The 18217-nt window shown below is 41.0% G+C and overlaps 1 protein-coding gene across 9 annotated transcripts in view; it reads left to right on the top strand.

The window, feature by feature from the left end:
* Positions 1–18217, top strand: part of sgk3 (serum/glucocorticoid regulated kinase family member 3) — a 111856-nt gene that overhangs the window by 53421 nt on the left and 40218 nt on the right. For all 9 annotated transcript variants that reach the window (XM_043689263.1, XM_043689259.1, XM_043689260.1 and 6 more), the window contains 2 exons: positions 15995–16200; positions 16736–16819. In XM_043689263.1, coding sequence (XP_043545198.1) covers positions 16123–16200; positions 16736–16819 — 162 coding nt within the window. In that variant the 5' untranslated portion in view covers positions 15995–16122. The remainder of the gene's footprint in view (positions 1–15994; positions 16201–16735; positions 16820–18217) is intronic.

Raw genomic sequence — 18217 nt, 5'->3', positions numbered from 1 at the left:
TATTTACAATCTATATTCGTGACTTAGGCAAAGAAACCAGGAGTAGTTCAATGTATTCAAGCTTGCTGAAGACCTGAAGCAAGGTTGGGATGTACATTGTGAGGCAGACAGAAAGATATTGCAAAGAAATGTAGACTGATTAAGTCAGTGGTCAACAAATAGTAGATAGAGTCTAATGTGGAGAGGCGAGAGAGTATTCACTTTTTTTCAGAAAAGAAAATGTCAATTTTTAAAATGTCTGAATCATGTATACGTTCATATTCAGAAGTGCTTGTGCCTTCTGGGATAAGGAGCAGGATGTTAGCAAGTAGGTGCAGCAGCCATTATGAATTCATGGGATGTGGGCTTTGTCGACTGAACTAATATTTAATGCCTATTCTCAGGTCATGCCCTCAAAGGTGGTGGTAAGTTCCATCCTTGAATCACTGCAGCCCATTGTGTTGGTAGGTCCACAATACCATTAGGGAGGGACATCCTGTTTTTTGATTTGGTGACACTGCAGAGAAAATCAGAAGCTAAGAAACCTGCAGCAAGTAAACCACCTCTTAACTCCCCAAAGGCTGTCCATTATCTACAAGGAACACATCAGGAGTGTGGGAGAATGCTCACCACTTACCTGGTGAGTGAAGCTCCAAAACACTCTAGCTGGATACCGTCTAGACAAAGTAGCCCACTTCATTAACACCACCACATCCACAAACAATGTGGAAATGGGACTTAGACTATGTAAAGATTAAGTAGTGGGCACTCACACAAATATTGTCATGGACAAATGCATTTGTTTGGTACACTGAGGCTAAAGTCTCATACTTTTTCCTGTCTTACCATTTGTTACACAGCCTTTTTAGCTGTTATGTCCTAGAGGTATTGGTGCTACTGATGCTGTTGATGATAGATGTTGAAATCTCCCACCCACAATTCATTCTGTGTCACCATCGCTAGTGCTTCCAAGTTGTGTTCAATATGGAGTATGTTAGCTGAGGAGCTGGGTTGGGGATGTGGTAGATAGTAATCAGCTGGAAATTTCATGCTCATATTTGATACAATGAGACTTTATTGGGTTCAGAGTCAATGTTGAAGACTCCAGGGCAGCTCCCTCTCGACTGCACATTCCAGTGGAGTTGCTGTGCCAGTGTGACAGGATGTATTCTTGGTGTTTGGGACATAGTCGGAATGATTTAAGGACTAATATTTTTCGCCAGTCCCCAGAGGACTTGGTAGGGTCAATAGTGCTGGGTATATCATTTGTTTCTGGTGCGTCAATTTAATGCCTGGTAGTTTGCCATAAATAAGGTTTAGGGAATAAAGTTGTTCTCCATATTGATGTTTCTGTAGTGGCTTGATAGAACTGAGTAGCTTGTTAGGCCATCGAATATCATTGCTGTGGATCTTCAGTCACATGTCAACCAAATCGGGAACAGACAAAAAATTCCTTTCTCTAAAAGACATTAATGAACTACAGGTAGATAGGTTTTTACAACAATCAATATTGAAATCATGGTCACTCTTAAATCTGAACTTTAATAGTAGTTTTATTAATTTAATTTAAATTCTACCAGCTACCACAATGGGATTTGGATCTTTGTACCCAGACCTTTAGTTTCTGGATTGCTAGTCCAGTGATGTTATCCTTGCACCACCACCTCTACTCTACGTGGCCCTAACTCTTGCTTTGTTCAACTTAATCAGTCATTTTTTAAATGCTTTTTATCCTTCATCTTTATTAATAAATGTTTGGCATTTTGGGTTTAGTCATTGGGACTTTGAGTATAGAATTGTCAGGTTGCATCTGTTTTCATCATCCACTACTAAATGTTTGTTTTCAGTATTGTTGGTTTGACAATAACTGCTGTAGTAACTTGCTGCAAAATGAAGTGTCATTAGATTGTATTAAATTAACTTCAATGCAGCAAAAATGGGAACAGATTCATTTTTCTACGGAGTGCAGTGTAAGGTGGGTGGAGTTGACCAAATGAAAATTTCTCAAAAGCATGCACTTGCGTGACATTAAACTAAATGAAGTAACCTAAGGAACTACAAATAACATGCAGAATTACAGCAAGGCTGGGTTACCTCTTCACGTTGGCACAATTTTCTTGGAATCAGCGATGAGTCACTTTCTTGGCAGTGAAGTGGGTAGCTGGCATAACTCGGTGGAAAAATACAGTTACATAATGATGAATATTACAGCTTTATTTTCATCCTCTCCCTCAGCCCCTTGATGTTGGCCTAATTGAGGAAGTAAGCTTACTAATATCCTGTTTGAGCAAAAGAGCAATGAGAGTGCTGTTGCCTTCCTTATTCTGCTAACTGTAGCCCTTCTTAATTGGTGAAATCATCATTTCAGAGTTATGTTTAATGCAGGACGTTGCTCAGCTGTAGCAAATAATCTAGGTTTAGGCTTCTTTTAGACATTTTTTTTAAAAAAAGTAATTTTTGCTTCTATCATGTTTCATAATGGAGGCTCTTATTTAAACCTATCCTGGTCACATTGTGGCCTGAAGAGTTTCAGGTTTAAGTTTAGGGAAAATCAGAGGAAACATAAAAAATAGGGGCAGATGTAGGCCATTCTGCCCTTCAAACCCTCGCTTCCAATCATTGAGTTATATATGTAGAGCATGGAACAGACCCTTCAGTCTGACTTGTTCATCCTGACCAGATATCCTAAATTTGCCAGCAATTGGCCAATGTCTCTCTTAAACCCTTCCAATTCATATACCCATCCAGATACCTTTTTTTAAGTGTTGTAATTGTACCAGCTTCCATCACCTCTCTGTACCCTGTTCCTACCTTTGCCCGATACCCTTTGGTTGCGTTAGTTTTAAGAACTAAGAGATGTACGGAATGGAAACACAACCTTCAGTCCAACCCATCCATGCCGACCAGATATCCCAATCTAGTCCCACCTACCAGCCCCTGGCCCATATCCCTCCAAACCCTGCCTATTCTTATACCCATCCAAATGCCTCTTAAATGTTGCAATTGTATCAGCCTCCTCCACTTCCTCTTGCGGCTTATTCCATACACGTACCACCTTCTGCGTGAAAAAGTTGCCGCATAGTTCTCTTTTCTATCTTTCCCCTCTCACCCTAAACCTATGTCCTCTAGTTCCGGACTCCTCCCCCCCCCCCTTCCCACCACAGGAAAAAGATTTTGTCTATTTACCCGATCGTCCCTCATAATTTTGTAAACCTCTATAAGGTCACCCCTCAGCCTCCAGAGAAAACAGCCCCAGCCTCTCCCCATAGCTCAAATCCTCCAACCCTGCAACATCCGTATAAATCTTTTCTGAACCCTTTCAAGTTTCACAACATCTTTCCGATAGGGAGGAGACCAGAATTGCATGCAATATTCCAAAAGTGGCCTAACTACTGTCCTGTACAGCCACAACATAAGTGTATAAGTCCTGCTAAGATTTGCTTTCCCAAAATGCAGCACCTCGCATTTATCTGAATTAAACTCCATCTGCCACTTCTCAGCCCATTAGCCCATCTGGTCAAGATTCTGTTGTAATCTGAGGTAACCCTCTTCACTGTCCACTACAACTCCAATTTTGGTGTCATCTGCAATCTTACTAACTGTACCTCCTTATGCTCGCATCCAAATCATTTATGTAAATGACAAAAAGTAGAGGACCCAGCACCGATCCTTGTGGCACTCCCATTGGTCACAGACCTCCAGTCTGAAAACAACCCTCCACTACCCTCTGTCTTCTACCTTTCAGCTAGTTCTGTATCCAAATGGCTAGTTCTCCCTTTATTCCGTGAGATCTAACCTTGTTAACCAGTCTCCCATGAGGAACGCCTTATTGAAGTCCGCATCACATCTACTGCTCTACCCTTATCAATCCTGTCTTCTACCTTTCAGCTAGTTCTGTATCCAAATGGCTAGTTCTCCCTTTATTCTGTGAGATCTAACCTTGTTAACCAGTCTCCCATGAGGAACGCCTTACTGAAGTCCGCATCACATCTACTGCTCTACCCTTATCAATCCTCATTGTTACTTCTTCAAAAAGCTCAATCAAATTTGAGACATGATTTCCCACGCACAAAGCCATGTTGACTATCCCAAATCAGTCCTTGCCTTTCCAAATACATGTGCATCCTGTCTCTCAGAATTCCCTCCAACAACTTGCCCACCACTGACGTCAGGCTCACTGTCAATAGTTCCCTGGCTTGTCTTTACCACCCTTCTTAAACAGTGGCACCCCGTTAGCCAACCTCCAGTCTTCTGGCATCTCACCTATGACTATCAATGATATAAATATCTCAGCAAGAGGCCCAGCAATCACTTCTCTAGCTTCCCACAGAGCTCTCGGGTACACCTGATCAGATCCTGGGAATTTATCCACCTTTAGCCATTTCAAGACATCCAGCGCTTCCTCTCCGTAATATGGACATTTTGCAAGATGTCGTCATCGTCTATTTCCCTACAGTCTATATCTTTCTTATCCTTTTCCACAGTAAATACTGATGCAAAATACTCATTTAGTGTCTCCTCCATTTTCTGCGGCTCCACGCAAAGGCTGCCTTGCTGATCTTTGAGGGGCCCTATTCTCTCCCTAGTTACCCTTTTGTCCTTAATGCATTTGTAAAAATTCTTTGGATTCTCCTTAATTCTATTTGCCAAAGCTATCTCATGTCCCCTTTTTGCCCTCCTGATTTCCCTCTTAAGTATACTCCTACTTCCTTTATACTCTTCTAAGGATTCACTCAATCTATCCTGTCTCTACCTTACAACTGCTTCCCTCTTTTTCTTAACCAAACCCTCAATTTCTTTAGTCATCCAGCATTCCTTATACCTACCAGCCTTCCCTTTCACCCTGACAGCACCACTATGACTCTGGGTTCAGTGGGCTGTGGGGCTGGTGTAGGAGATAGTAATAGAGGACATTTCTGGCCTAATAAAATGGTTGAATGGGAATGTGGGGAACCCCAAAAGCTGATGGAATTGACTGGGAGAGCAACACAAAATGGAACGTGAAGTGTTTGGAGGATGGGGTGTAATACTAATTCTTGAACAGAACTCCTAGTAGTGTGAAATGGATAACATTATTTCACTGTTGAGATTTGAATGAAAAATAAGGAAGACAGGGTGTCTGCCCAAGTTTATTTTTCTAGTCTGGGGAATGTTTGCTGGGGCAGTTGCATTAGTCGTGCATCCGTAGATCCATTGATGTTAGACATTGGTGGTCAAGCTGCACTTCTTCTGCAGTTCCTGCACTGACCCGTATTTACATTTCAAACCTTGGCCTCCAGTACTAGCGACCATTCCATTATTTGTAACAATCAAAGTATTATCATCTCTATGAAGCTGATGTGACCACAGGTAAGCTTGCACATATTTGCCAATTCACAAACCTCTTTCACGGATTTCATTGCTACAACTGCTTTGGATCTGCTATCTTTGCACACTGGAGTGTAAGAAAGAATATAGTCTGTTATAGACCATCCTGCACTTGTGTGTTTGGGGGCAGGTAATGAAAGTGCAGTCCTGGTAGACTGAAAATCTCCCAATATTGTTTGGCGAATGGCTTGTAATGCGTACATGTGAATAAGGTGAAGTTATTGATGTCCACACAGAATTCACTGACCTTCTCAGAGGCTTCCATTCCATACAATATAACAGCCTCATTTATATTTGTTATGACTTCTCAGGATTCACATCCTGAAAAAGCTATTCTGATTCTAATATTCCTCATGGAATATCAATACAGCAAGAGCTAGTGCCATTATAAGTATCTCGGCCCTACACAGATAATTCAGGAGAAAGCAGCAAGGTACTGATAACGTTAGCCATCTCTAACCTTGGATTCCGTTTGTCCAAGTGTCTCTGACCAACCTGCCTGCTATTCTTATGCTAGGGTACTTGTGCAAAGTTATTAATGATCAGCATGGGACTACCATCTCCTGAGGCCTGAGAAGGTTCCTAGTTTTTGGCAGCCCTTTCAATTTCAAAGACCTCAGGCATTTCTTCCTCAACAAGTTGCAAATACAGATTAATGATCAAGGGTTACAGGAAGAAGGCAGAAAAATAGGGTTGAGAAACACGGACATCTACTACAAACCGACCGACTCCCACAGCTACCTGGACTACACCTCCTCCCACCCTGCCCCCTGTAAAAACGCCATCCCATTCTCCCAATTCCTTCGTCTCCGCCGCATCTGCTCCCAGGAGGACCAGTTCAAAATACGCACAACACAGACGGCCTCCTTCTTCAAGGACCGCAATTTCCCCCCCGACGTGATCGACGATGCCCCCCACCGCATCTCCTCCACTTCCCGCTCCTCCGCCCTTGAGCCCCGCCCCCCCAACCGCCACCAGGACAGAACCCCACTGGCCCCCACCTACCACCCCACCAACCCCCATGTACAGCGCATCATCCGCCGTCACTTCCGCCACCTCCAAACAGACCCCAGCACCAAGAATATATTTCCCTCCCCTGCCCTATCAGCTTTCCGTAGAGACCACTCCCTCCGCGACTCCCTTGTCAGATCCACACCCCCCACCGACCCAACCACCACTCCCGGCACCTTCCCTTGCAACCGCAGGAGGTGCAACACTTGCGCCCACACCTCCCCCCTCACCACCAAGGATATGCAGGTCTTTGGACTCCTCCATCGTCAGACCACAACAAAACGACGGTTGGAGGAAGAACGCCTCATCTTCCCCCTAGGAACCCTCCAACCACAAGGGATGAACTCAGATTTCACCAGTTTCCTCATTACCCCTCCCCCCACCTTGTCTCAGTCAAATCCCTCGAACTCAGCACCACCTTCCTAACCTGCAATCTTCTTCCTGACCTCTCCGTCCCCACCCCACTCTGACCTATCACCCTCACGTGACCTCTTTCCATGTATCGCATTTCCACGCCCCTCCCCCAAGTCCCTCCTCCCTACCTTTTATCTTAGCCTGCTGGACACACTTTCCTCATTCCTGAAGAAGGGCTTATGCCCGAAACGTCGATTCTCCTGTTCCCTGGATGCTGCCTGACCTGCTGTGCTGTTCCAGCAACACATTTTCAGTTGAGAAACATATCAGCCATGATTGAATGGGGGGAGCAGACTCCATGGACAAAATGGCTTAATTTTTCTCCTAATCTTACGGTTTTATGATGTGTCCACCAAACTGGGATCAAGTCAAATCTAGATAGAGTACTCATCTGCTGCGGAGGTGAAAGACTCCCAGTGGTGAGTGCCAGTGAAAGTGTTATCAGAGCATTCTCTGGGAGTTGAGTGGTTCCTCTCAGGAAATGAATCTGACGTGCTCAAATTCAGGTATTGGTGGTCGTGTAGGTGTTGCTAGTGCCTAAGTTAAGAGAAGCCTTTTATAGGGGTGTAAATTTGAGCATCTAAAGAATGAGTGCTCACAAGTGGTAGTGTGATAGAGGTGCAGCGCAGTACAATGAAGCCTACTAACTAGGTCAGAAGTCATTATTTGGAGGTGCCGGTGTTGGACTGGGGTGGACAAAGATAAAAATCACAATACTAGGTTATAGTCCAACAGGTTTATTTGGAAGCACTAGCTTTTGAAGCACTGCTCCTTCATCAGGTGGTTGTGGAACGATACAGAATTTATAAAAATAGGATCACCAGTGTCATGGAATGTAATATTAAACAAATTTTGCTTGAGTCTTTCATCTTTCGGAATAATAGAATCAATCACACCTTCAATGCATTACCTGAGCTGAGATGGCACCTATTGTTAAAAGCTAGCTTAAGAATGTAACTTTAAAAAAGTTCTGGGATTTACACATGAAGAATACAAAACTAACATGATCATTCTAAAAGACGAAAGACTCGAGCTAAATTTAATATTACATTCCATGACACTGCAATCCTGTCGCTATAAATTCTATATTGTATGATTCTGCTCCACAACCGCTTGATGAAGAGGCAGCGCTCCGAAAGCAAGTGTCTCCAAATAAACCTATTCGACGATAATCTGATGTTGTGATTTTCTTTTTTTTAATCTAGGTCAGAAATCACATGGCAGCAGGTGAGAGTCTAACGGGTTCACTTGAAATCACAAGCTTTCAGAGTGCTGCTCTTTCACGTGCTGAACTTCACCTGAGGAAAGCTTGTGATTTCAAATAAACCTGTTGTACTGTAACCTGGTGTCGTGTTCTTTTCCTGAGGTTTCACCCGCGAGTTGCAATCCCCACACATCAACTTCTATAAACAGTTAAAGTTTATTAAAGCCTGTACAAGCTAGTGACTCCTTTTTGACCCTCCTCATAGGCGTGCAAAGTCGAGTCAAAGAGCCCCCAAATAAAGGAAACACGTCCCCTTTATACAGGTTAGTTGGTAATGCTCACAGGTACTCCGGCCACTCTTCCCCACCCCACGCCCCTTGTCCCATAACCACATGGTAGGATGAGGTCATCCTCTGTGATAATGTAAATGTCCTAATCCTTGGGAATCGTTATGCAAATAATTTCCTGACTCCGTGATTCCCCAAGACAATGTAGGTGTTCAATGTCCTGGCTTCAGGGTGGCCCTGCAAACAAGTTCTGGCTACGCTATTTCCCCGGACAAAATAGGTGTGATATACTTCAGTATCGGGGGATGATCATGCAAACGAATTTGATTGGCCAGGGGGTTGGCTATAAAAGCATTTCTGAATGGAAGGGACTGAATGAGAGATTAATTTGATAATACAGTAGAATAGTAGTAAATGGCAGCCCCAAATGAAGTGTGGATTACAAGGGATGATCATCCACATTTCTGCATGCTATCTGAGGGACAGAATGTTGCCCCCATCCACTTCCAGAATGTTCAGCTTTTTGGAGAAAGACAGTACAGTTTAAGCCTTTAACATTATTCTCTCTCTCTGGACATTAATGTACAATTTAATCTTTTAATCATTATAGTGTGACTTCTAACCTTGTCCACCTCAGTCCAACACAGGCACCTCCACATACTGTGTTAACTGATCTGGGAGCTATCAGTGTGCTCATGAGTGGCTTCCATTTTCTCTGGCCATTCCCACAATCCTCTCATGGGGCAGGGAAGCTCACGTCAGCTACTACCATCCTGTCTTTGCCCTCCCAGCCTGCTTGGGTGACAATTTCTGCAATGAGGGGGATAAAAGGTGATATTGAGTTAAATGCAATTGGATGGAAGAACTGTTCATGGTGGTGTGGGAGCAGAAGTGTTGAGGTGTCCCCAGTGAGTGAGTGGGGAATCAAGTTGCTGTGAACAAGAGAGAGTTGTAGATGGTTAGCCTTGGTGAGATAAGAACGTGATGGCAGAGTTAGGGTAATGAGGTAGCAAAGCGAAGATAATGCCACTCACTATTGCAGAGTGCAGGTTTATTTGAAAGTACAAGCACTTGGATTCCTGCGAAAGCTTGTACTTTCAAATAAACCTGTTGGACTATAACGTGTTGCTGTGAGAGTTTTAAAAAATATTTTATTTTTATTGAAAAAAGAACTCTCACAACCACACTCATTGCACATAAGTAAATCAATAACGCTGCTCAGCATAACAGACCTTTTTGGGCATTCTATCCAGCAGAGGATCCATAAGGCAATTAAAGACCCACCCTCCCTCACATAATAATATGCTGCAAAGCCAAGGACATCAGCATAGTGCATCAGTCAGAAATTTTAAGAGGGTGGGCCAGAGGACTGTAGACATTCAAAATACCATATTCTTCGCCACGTATAAGGGCCTTAAGAATAACAAACCGACCACACTCCTCTTTAGCACAATCTATTAAATTAAATAGGAGACCCTTCCGGACGAGTATTGCCACTCCTCTGCTCCTGGTACTAAATGACGAGAAAAACCCGATCAAGCCCACCCTGCTGCAACTTTGTGTTCCTGGTCATTTAAGATGAGTCTCCTGTAACAGGGTAACATCTACCCTCTCCTTTCTAAGGCTCAGCAGCACCTTTTTCTCTCAACTGGTGAATGAATCCCTCTGATATTCCAGGTGCACCATTTCAGAATGCTGCGAACCATGATCCTTTACAATCACCTTTGACCTGCCGAGAGGAAGAATTTGTCTTGCAACACGCTAAGCATCCTCAAAAGGAGATTCATAGAGTCTATTTACAAAAAAAAAGAAAACTAACTACAAAACCCAAAAGGCACTTAATGGGGCCACTATCCCCTGCCCACAGAGGATGCTTACGTTTCCCCCATACACCTCCATCCCCCCCTTCCAGCTCCAGCCGCACCCCAAACCCAAGCAATGGAAGAAACCAAACAAAGGACATTTGTATTTGTTATACCTTTATACTCTGCCCACCCCCCCCACAATATACCCCCCAATCACTCCAACTCGGAGAGAAAAAAACTCCAACAACAACAACAGCTTCTTTGGGAAAAGAGTGAAAGTACAAGAAATAGAAGCAGGACAAAAAACCCAGACACTATTGTCCATATCCATAAATACATCTACATTATTTTAAAATGTCCAAGAAGTTTTTGGCTTGCTCCAAGGAATGAAATGACCACATAGTCTCCTTGTAAGTAATAAGCACCGCTGGGTATCTCACTGAATATTGAAAACCAAAGTGACTGCATGTCAAACATAGTTAATAGGCTATAAATCAATTTGAGATGTGCAAAAGTTGTGGAAGAAGTGTTTTGGAAAAACAAATTCTTTCTTTCGTGTTAGCCAAAATGCAAGCCTGTGACTGAGAGAGGTCAGCAATTGGAATAAGACTTATTTTTGGCAGAGGTTTTGTTGGCCAATAGAATCTGCTTGTTGTGCAGTTGGTCAAAATGATTCCAAGACATTTTGTCAAATCAGTAACAAAGCCATCATTATTAATGCTATTAGATGATTAGTCTGAGTGATTGCGGATCACACATTGGGCCAGAATTTGCTCTATCAGGGTATCTAATATTATCTGCCATTTGATAGACTTGGCCTAGACCTTTCACCTCACAAGTTTTGTTCATAAAGTTGTTGAAAATCTATGCTGAGAATGGTGCAGTGAGGGTAAGGCATCGTTTAGAACCCAAGTGAACAGGACAATAAAAGGAGAACGTAGTTAACCAGTGAGATTCAAGTACTGGGGAAATAAATAGTGGAAGGACTGAGAATGGAGTGAGTTCAATGTGGCAGCAAGTTTGTCAAAGAAAGGATGACTAAAGGTGAGATGCCAATTGCTGGAAGCCATCAGTTGATAGTATAGACCTGCCCATTAGTCACAGCCAGCTGTAATTAACACTATTGAGGCATGCGCTGGAAGTTAATGAGGACTGAAAATGTTTAGAGGGTTGATCTATCATTTTGGGCTGTTGAGGACGGAAACTGAACTTTCAGGTTGAACAAGGTTTGGTACCAGAGTTACAGCATTCTATTTATAGAAAGGGGTGAAGTTTAATTTGCGGGAGTTTTGATTGAACAGGTTTTGTTTTACATGTTGAAAAGATACTTGTATGCAAAAGCAGGATCAGATTTTGGTTTGAATGAAGATGATACAAAGACTGTGTGTATCAAAACAATAATTAAAAGTTTGGGATGATACTCTTTATTCAAATTTTTTCTTTCAAGTATCTTTTTTGCACAGATGTGTATGTATTGCACATAATAATCAGTAAGGATCTGAAAAATTGTGATGTAAGCATTTATCCTATTTGGGTAGAATGATTTCTCTGATATTTAGGAAGCTAAAATATCAAAGTTCTACCCCAGCTCTATCTTCAAGTTTGCTGACGTCACAATCGTTGTAGGTGGGATCTTGAACAACGACAGGCCAGAGTCCAGGAAATTGTTAGAGTGCTCAGTGGCATGGTGTAAAGACAACAATCTCTCCATCAGCAAAAGCAAAGGAGCTGCTCACAGACTTCAGGCAGCAGAGTGGAGGGCACGCCCCTCTCTGCATCAATGGTGCTGAGGTGGAGATGGTTGAAAGCATCAAGTTTCTGGGAGTGATGATCACCAACAATCTGTCCTGGTCCCCTCCCATCTCAACACAATGGTCCAGAAAACACAATAACATCTCTACTTCCTCAGGTAGCTAAGGAAATTCAGTATGTCCTCAAGGACACTCTCCAATTTTTTTTTTTTAGCTGTATGTTAGAAAGCATCCTAGCTCTGGGTGTATCACAACAACTACAGATCCCAACACCTCAAGAAACTACAGAGAGTCTTGAACACAGCCCAGTTCACTCACAAACCAGCCTTCCATCCATTCACTCCATCTATACTTTCTGTCACCTCAGGAAGGTAAATAACATAATCAAAGGTTCCTCCCGCCCCATTATACTCTCTTCCACCTCTTCCATCAGACAGAAGATATAAAAATTTAAAAACACATGAACGGATTCAAGAACAGCTTCCGCTGTTGCTCTCTTGCGCTCTCTCTGGTCTGCCTGCTTCGTCTCTCTCTCTCTCTACCTCCTATGCATCTGTATTCTGCTACCCACAAAAACAGAAATTGCTAGAAAAGCTCCGAGGTCTGGTAGCATCTATGGAGAGAAATCAGTTAACTTTTTGGGTCAAGTGACCCTTCCACAGAACTGTACCCAGCACTCTGTTCTTTTGATTTTTATTTCCACTTTTCACTGTCAGTGTGTATGACAACAATAAATCAAGTTGCTTTGATAGGGTGTGATGACAGGAAATTATGTTCTGAATCTATATACATACAGACTGACATTGCCAGCAGTTAGTGTGAAGTTTACATTAATTCTTGCCTCATTAGACATTGTAGGATGGGTGTAATACTTCATACCTTTAGTCAGATCCATACTTTCAAAGGCCCTCGGGCAGCCACATTTGATTCCTCCACCTTCACAGGCAACGTGCTCGGATATCACAAACCAACTCCCTTTTTAATCGCAAATAAATGCTGGTTTCTGAAACTTTGGATTGTTGTAATTTTTGTTGTCCAAAAATCTTTAAAGAAGTCCTATGTCAATAGAAACTTTTATTTTGTATAGTTTATCAGAATTTCTTTTCCTGTATCAAATGGAACAATAATAAGTTGCACTCGACCGTAAGCAGTATAGGCATTGCATGTACTCCAGGAATACTACTTCTGGAATTGTATAAAACCTTTGAACTTTTTTTGGATGCAAACAGCAAGTTTTTGGGCTTTGAGTGCCAGGAGTTAGGAGTAACTACCATGGTCATTGTAAGAAAAATGTAGTTTCATTTCTCTCATAACTAGTAATTCCAATATTCTTGATTATTGATGTCCCGATAGTGTATAAGGCAAGTTCTGACAGCTTTGGCATTTTGTAATGTTGGAGTCACGCAAGAAATATTTTCTCTTATGTGGATGTTGAGTCCCTCCTTCCCCCATACCCTCACCATGTCTGTGTATAGACACGTAGTCATGGTATTTGATAAAGGTGTGGCATACAGTTCCGTAAATGTGCAGGAGTAATTATATCATGTAAAAAGATATATTGTCCCTTTGGCTATGTTGTCTCCCTTTTTAAAAAAAAAGGGAGGAATATTGGCAACAAAAAACTTACCATCATCTTAAGAATGTTCTGTGAGTTTAGCACCTTAATGATTCGCAATGAATCATTTTACTTGTTGCCTTAATGAATCAAACATCAATAAAATGTATGACTAACTGTTACAATAATTCTTGAGCTTACTGAAAATTAATACAAACAACTGTGAACACTCTAATAAAGTAATATCCTATTATGGACAATTTGACAAAATAGAGAATCTAATATTAACTATTCAGAATGGTGAGATAAAAACATTTAAGAATAGGAGCAAGAGAAGAGGGTGGTTCAGTGGTTAGCTCTGCTGTCTTACAGTGCCAGGGACCTGGATTCAATTCTACCCTCTGGCGACTATCTGTGTGGAGGTTGTATGTTCTCCCTGTGTCTGCATTGGTTTCCTCCCACAGACTGAAGATGTACAGGGTGGATTGGGCATGCTAAATTACCCACAGAGTCCAGGGATGTGTAGATTAGGTGGATTAACAAGGGAAAAAGCAGGATTATGGAGATAGTGTAGGAGGCATGGGTATAAGTGCTCTTTCAAGGGTTGGTGTGGACTCAATGGGCCAAATGGCCTGTTTCCATGCTGTAGGGATTCTAAGACATACCATCTGTTGATTCTTCTCACCAGACAATATGATAATGGCTGAAGATTGGTCTCTGCTCTCCTTTCCCACTTACTTCTATGTCAATTGATTCCTGAAGAGACAAAAAGTCAAAGTCACCCTTGAATATATTGTGTTATGGTACATCACCCACCCTTTGGATTAAAGTACTCCAAAGATTCACATCCCTTTTGGGTGAAAAGTATTCTCGTTTTTATGGACCAGACCCAACCCACTCGACTATATCAAGGAGATAGCCTAGACCCTAATTTTATCTTATTTAAAGGCAAGTTTAATTATTAACTATTTAACTACTAATTATCGACTGTTCCAATATAGCAGCATCCCATTGGCAAAAGCAAATTCAGCAAAACAGATTTTTCTCACTTGCTCTCTCCAGTCCAGGAGAAAGGAACACTGAAAGAGACATTCTAATGGCAGAACTCAAATGTTTAGCTGTAGTAGAGGCAGGTGTATCTGGACCAGAGATGGGGACCATCTAGCAGCTTCAATTGAAAGCAAAACTAAAACCCTGGGTCAGTGTGAACCTGACTCCACCACTCATGCTCCTTTTGTTGAATTTAAAAGGAACACTCTGGGAACTCCAAGCTGTTTACCCACTGCTTCTGTGGCAACACCTCACTGTAACAGAACAAATCCCACTTAAAGGTACTGTCACATTATGTCAGTTCCTAACACGATCCTCCCTTCTAGATTCCATAACCAGAGAAGTCCCACTATATCCCTTGTCGATCCCCTTCATAAATTTGAAAGTTTCAGTGAGTTCATCCCTCATTTTCATAAACTACAATGAATATAGATACAATTTATTCTCATACCAAAGGCGCAATCTAATGAGCATTCACCGTTCTGCCTTCAATACAACTATATCTTTCCTTTAACTCTGAAGATCAAAATTGTATAGAGTATTCTAATTGTAGCCTCCACAAAGCCCTTACAACTAAGGCCATTGTACAATTGTTATTCTTACACTACAAATCCTTTAAAAGACCCATTTACTTTCCTGATCATGTGGTATGCCTGCATATTGATTTTTGTAATTCTTGCAGAAGTATACCCAAGTCTTTCTGTACTTTAATACTAAGAAATTTCAAGTTTTTTTTTCTCAACATATTGTACTGTTCTATTCTTACAACCAAAGTGAAAAATCTCTCTCAAATGCCATCTGCTACTTTGTTATCCAGTCAATTAAACTGAGTCCATCACTTTGACTGTATCATTCTCACAAAATTAGCTAGAAATGCAAATTGAAATATCAGTAAACTTACATCACACTCTCTCTCCTCTATGTAATCAGTACAGATTGTAAATAGTTGAAGCACCAGCACGAAGTCCTTGTGTTTATTTAGGGCTTCCCATCTTCCTTTTCTATTTGGCTTGTCTTTCCAAGTTGATGTGTACCCTGTTATAGTTAACTAATTAAACTTCAAGGCTAGAAGTTTCATTCAGCTGTTATCTGTATTTGTGTTAATTAATGTAACTAGTTAACCTCCTTTATACAATTATTGTGCCTCTCTAGAATCTGATTAAACAATTGCCCCCACGGCGCTTGTGCTGCAGTGGTAATGTCCCCATCTCTGGTCCAGAAGGCCTAGGTTTAAGTCTCACTTGATCCAGAAGAGTGTCCTAAGTGTGAACAGCAAAACACAAAATTCGATGCACACAAGTTCATGCAGACTGATGTTATGTACAGTCTTGCCCAATTCTCAACAAAAATCATGGTAAAGCTACAAGGTGCTTTTGCAGTAATTAGATCAGATATACACTCAGCTCCCAGCTATAGGTAAAAGAAGTTGTTTAAAAACAGCAAAACAAAATTGCACTTGATGGTGCTTCATGCATTAGCAGTAGTTTTGCATCATCATTTATAACCTGACCCAGCATGAAAGTACAATTGCCATAATTCTTGTTGTGTAAATAAGATTTGTTCTTTACTAGGTGTCATAATGGATGTACGGGTCTGTGCACATGAATTATTGACTTTGGATAAACTCCTGTAAAATTCAACTTGAGCCATTTCTTCAGTTTTGGAACTGATCTTTGCAATTGCTTCAGACAGAACAAAAATGGATTCAAAATCTGCTCACCCTAATGTCAGTATTCCCAGCTTTGATGAACATCGTGAGAAAAAAAAACGATACACTGTAAGTATAGAACAAAATTTTCTTTTGGCGAGTACTCTGGAAGTTGCAAACAAAATTTTTCATTTTGTTTAACATGAAGGCTATGTAACCAAGTATTTGGTCCATGTTAGTAAACTGAATATTTTCATAAGTTTCAATAAAATTTGCGAGTTTGTTTACATTTCAGTTATCTTTGTATGGCTCTTTATTCTTTTTCTTTCTGAATCTGTCACATGCTACTCACTCTCGCTCACACACCTCTAATTCTGTAAAAATGGCAAAAGTGAAAGCTGGATTTTACAATAGATCACAGTTACTGATTAGACTATTCTTGTATTACTGTGTCCAGATTGGCCAAACTACTTTAGGTACAATGCCAAGAACATATAAAAAGTGCACGAGCTATTCACTTAGGATGAAGCAAAACATGCAATCCTTCTTCAATAAGAATTCTAGAATATTGTATACTTTATTACAAGTTGATGGATCAACTGGGTGTGATGATATCTTAAAACAAAACAATTGCTTTCTTCTGTAACTTGTTTCTTTCTAATAGGTTTACAAAGTGCTGGTGACAGTGGGTAGAAATGAATGGTTCGTCCTGAGACGCTATGCTGAATTTGACAAATTGTACAACACCGTAAGTACAGAGTGTGTATGCTTTTACCTGATTGGTGCTGTTTCACAAGCAGATGCACATCATCTGAGTACTCTATTGAAAATCAATTCAAATAAACTTTTAGATGTTCTGTTTTTCAGAATGTTCATCAGGTTCTTGGAAGTTGGCATGTTTACTTTTTCTAAATTATTATATGATTGTTATCTGTAGTGTCAATATTTTTGTTTTTAATCATATCTCTTGTGTATCTTAGAACTTGCAGCTTTCAGTTAAAGATGTTCTTTAGTGTAAGAATCGCTCTTATAATATGTATTACTCATTTATTTTGAATGTTTGTTTGTTTTTTTTCTAAACGTTGCAATATAAAAGCTTACTATAGTGAATAGAGTTGAGGCTATAATTTTCGATCTATTTCCAAGGTCCAGATGGAAAAAAAAAGCTGAAAATGTGTTGCTGGAAAAGCGCAGCAGATCAGGCAGCATCCAAGGAGCAGGAGAATCGACGTTTCAGGCATGAGCCCTTCTTCCTGAAGAAGGGCTCATGCCCGAAACATCGATTCTCCTGCTCCTTGGATGCTGCCTGACCTGCTGCGCTTTTCCAGCAACACATTTTCAGCAGGAAAAAAAGATAGATAGACCTTGCACAAATGCTGGAAGCTGAGTTTGTCTGACACTAAATACTGCTGGATGTAGGTTTGCTTGCTGAGCTAGAAGGCTTATTTTCAGACATTTCATCACCATACTATCTTTGTCCGGAAGCTCACCAAAGATGTTAGACGAAACGTTATGTTATGGTGACGAAATGTCTGAAAATGGATCTTCCAGCTCAGCGAGCAAACCTACATCCAGAACCTCAACCTAAGCTACAAATCTTCTCAAAACTCATTAAATACTGCTTTAACCCAAGCGATGACGCAGTCAACAATTTTGGGATTTTTGTGATGTATTAAGCTTTCATTACCCAATTATAAATTGGCTCAGGATTGAGATTTAATATCAGGTTAGATATATTTTATGCTTGTATTGATTATAAAATAGTTACAATTCTTTATAAAATTGATAGTCTAGCTTTGGAGTTGCTTGCTATGTAAATCCTGGTGTTTCGATGCAGTACTGTGGGTCCAGGATTCCAATGAGATGCTCCTGTAAGTCCCACCCGCCTGTTCAGGATTGAAGATTCTGTGCCATTTTTATAAACGTATTACCCCATGTCTAAGCCAGCACTTATTCCTCACCTCCGTTTAATAATAATTGTTTTAAACTTTTTTATGAAATTAAAATCTTTATTCTTAGTTCACAGTGGGTGGCACGGTGGCACAGTGGTTAGCACTGCTGCCTCACAGCGCCAGAGACATGGGTTCTAATCTAATCTAATCTAATAGTTTATGCTTGGTTGAAAGTAAAGCAAAATGTAGAGATT

Source organism: Chiloscyllium plagiosum, chromosome 4 (assembly GCF_004010195.1).
Source record: "Chiloscyllium plagiosum isolate BGI_BamShark_2017 chromosome 4, ASM401019v2, whole genome shotgun sequence".
Classification (NCBI taxonomy): Eukaryota; Metazoa; Chordata; class Chondrichthyes; order Orectolobiformes; family Hemiscylliidae; genus Chiloscyllium; species Chiloscyllium plagiosum.
This window is presented reverse-complemented; position numbering and strand designations above follow the sequence as displayed.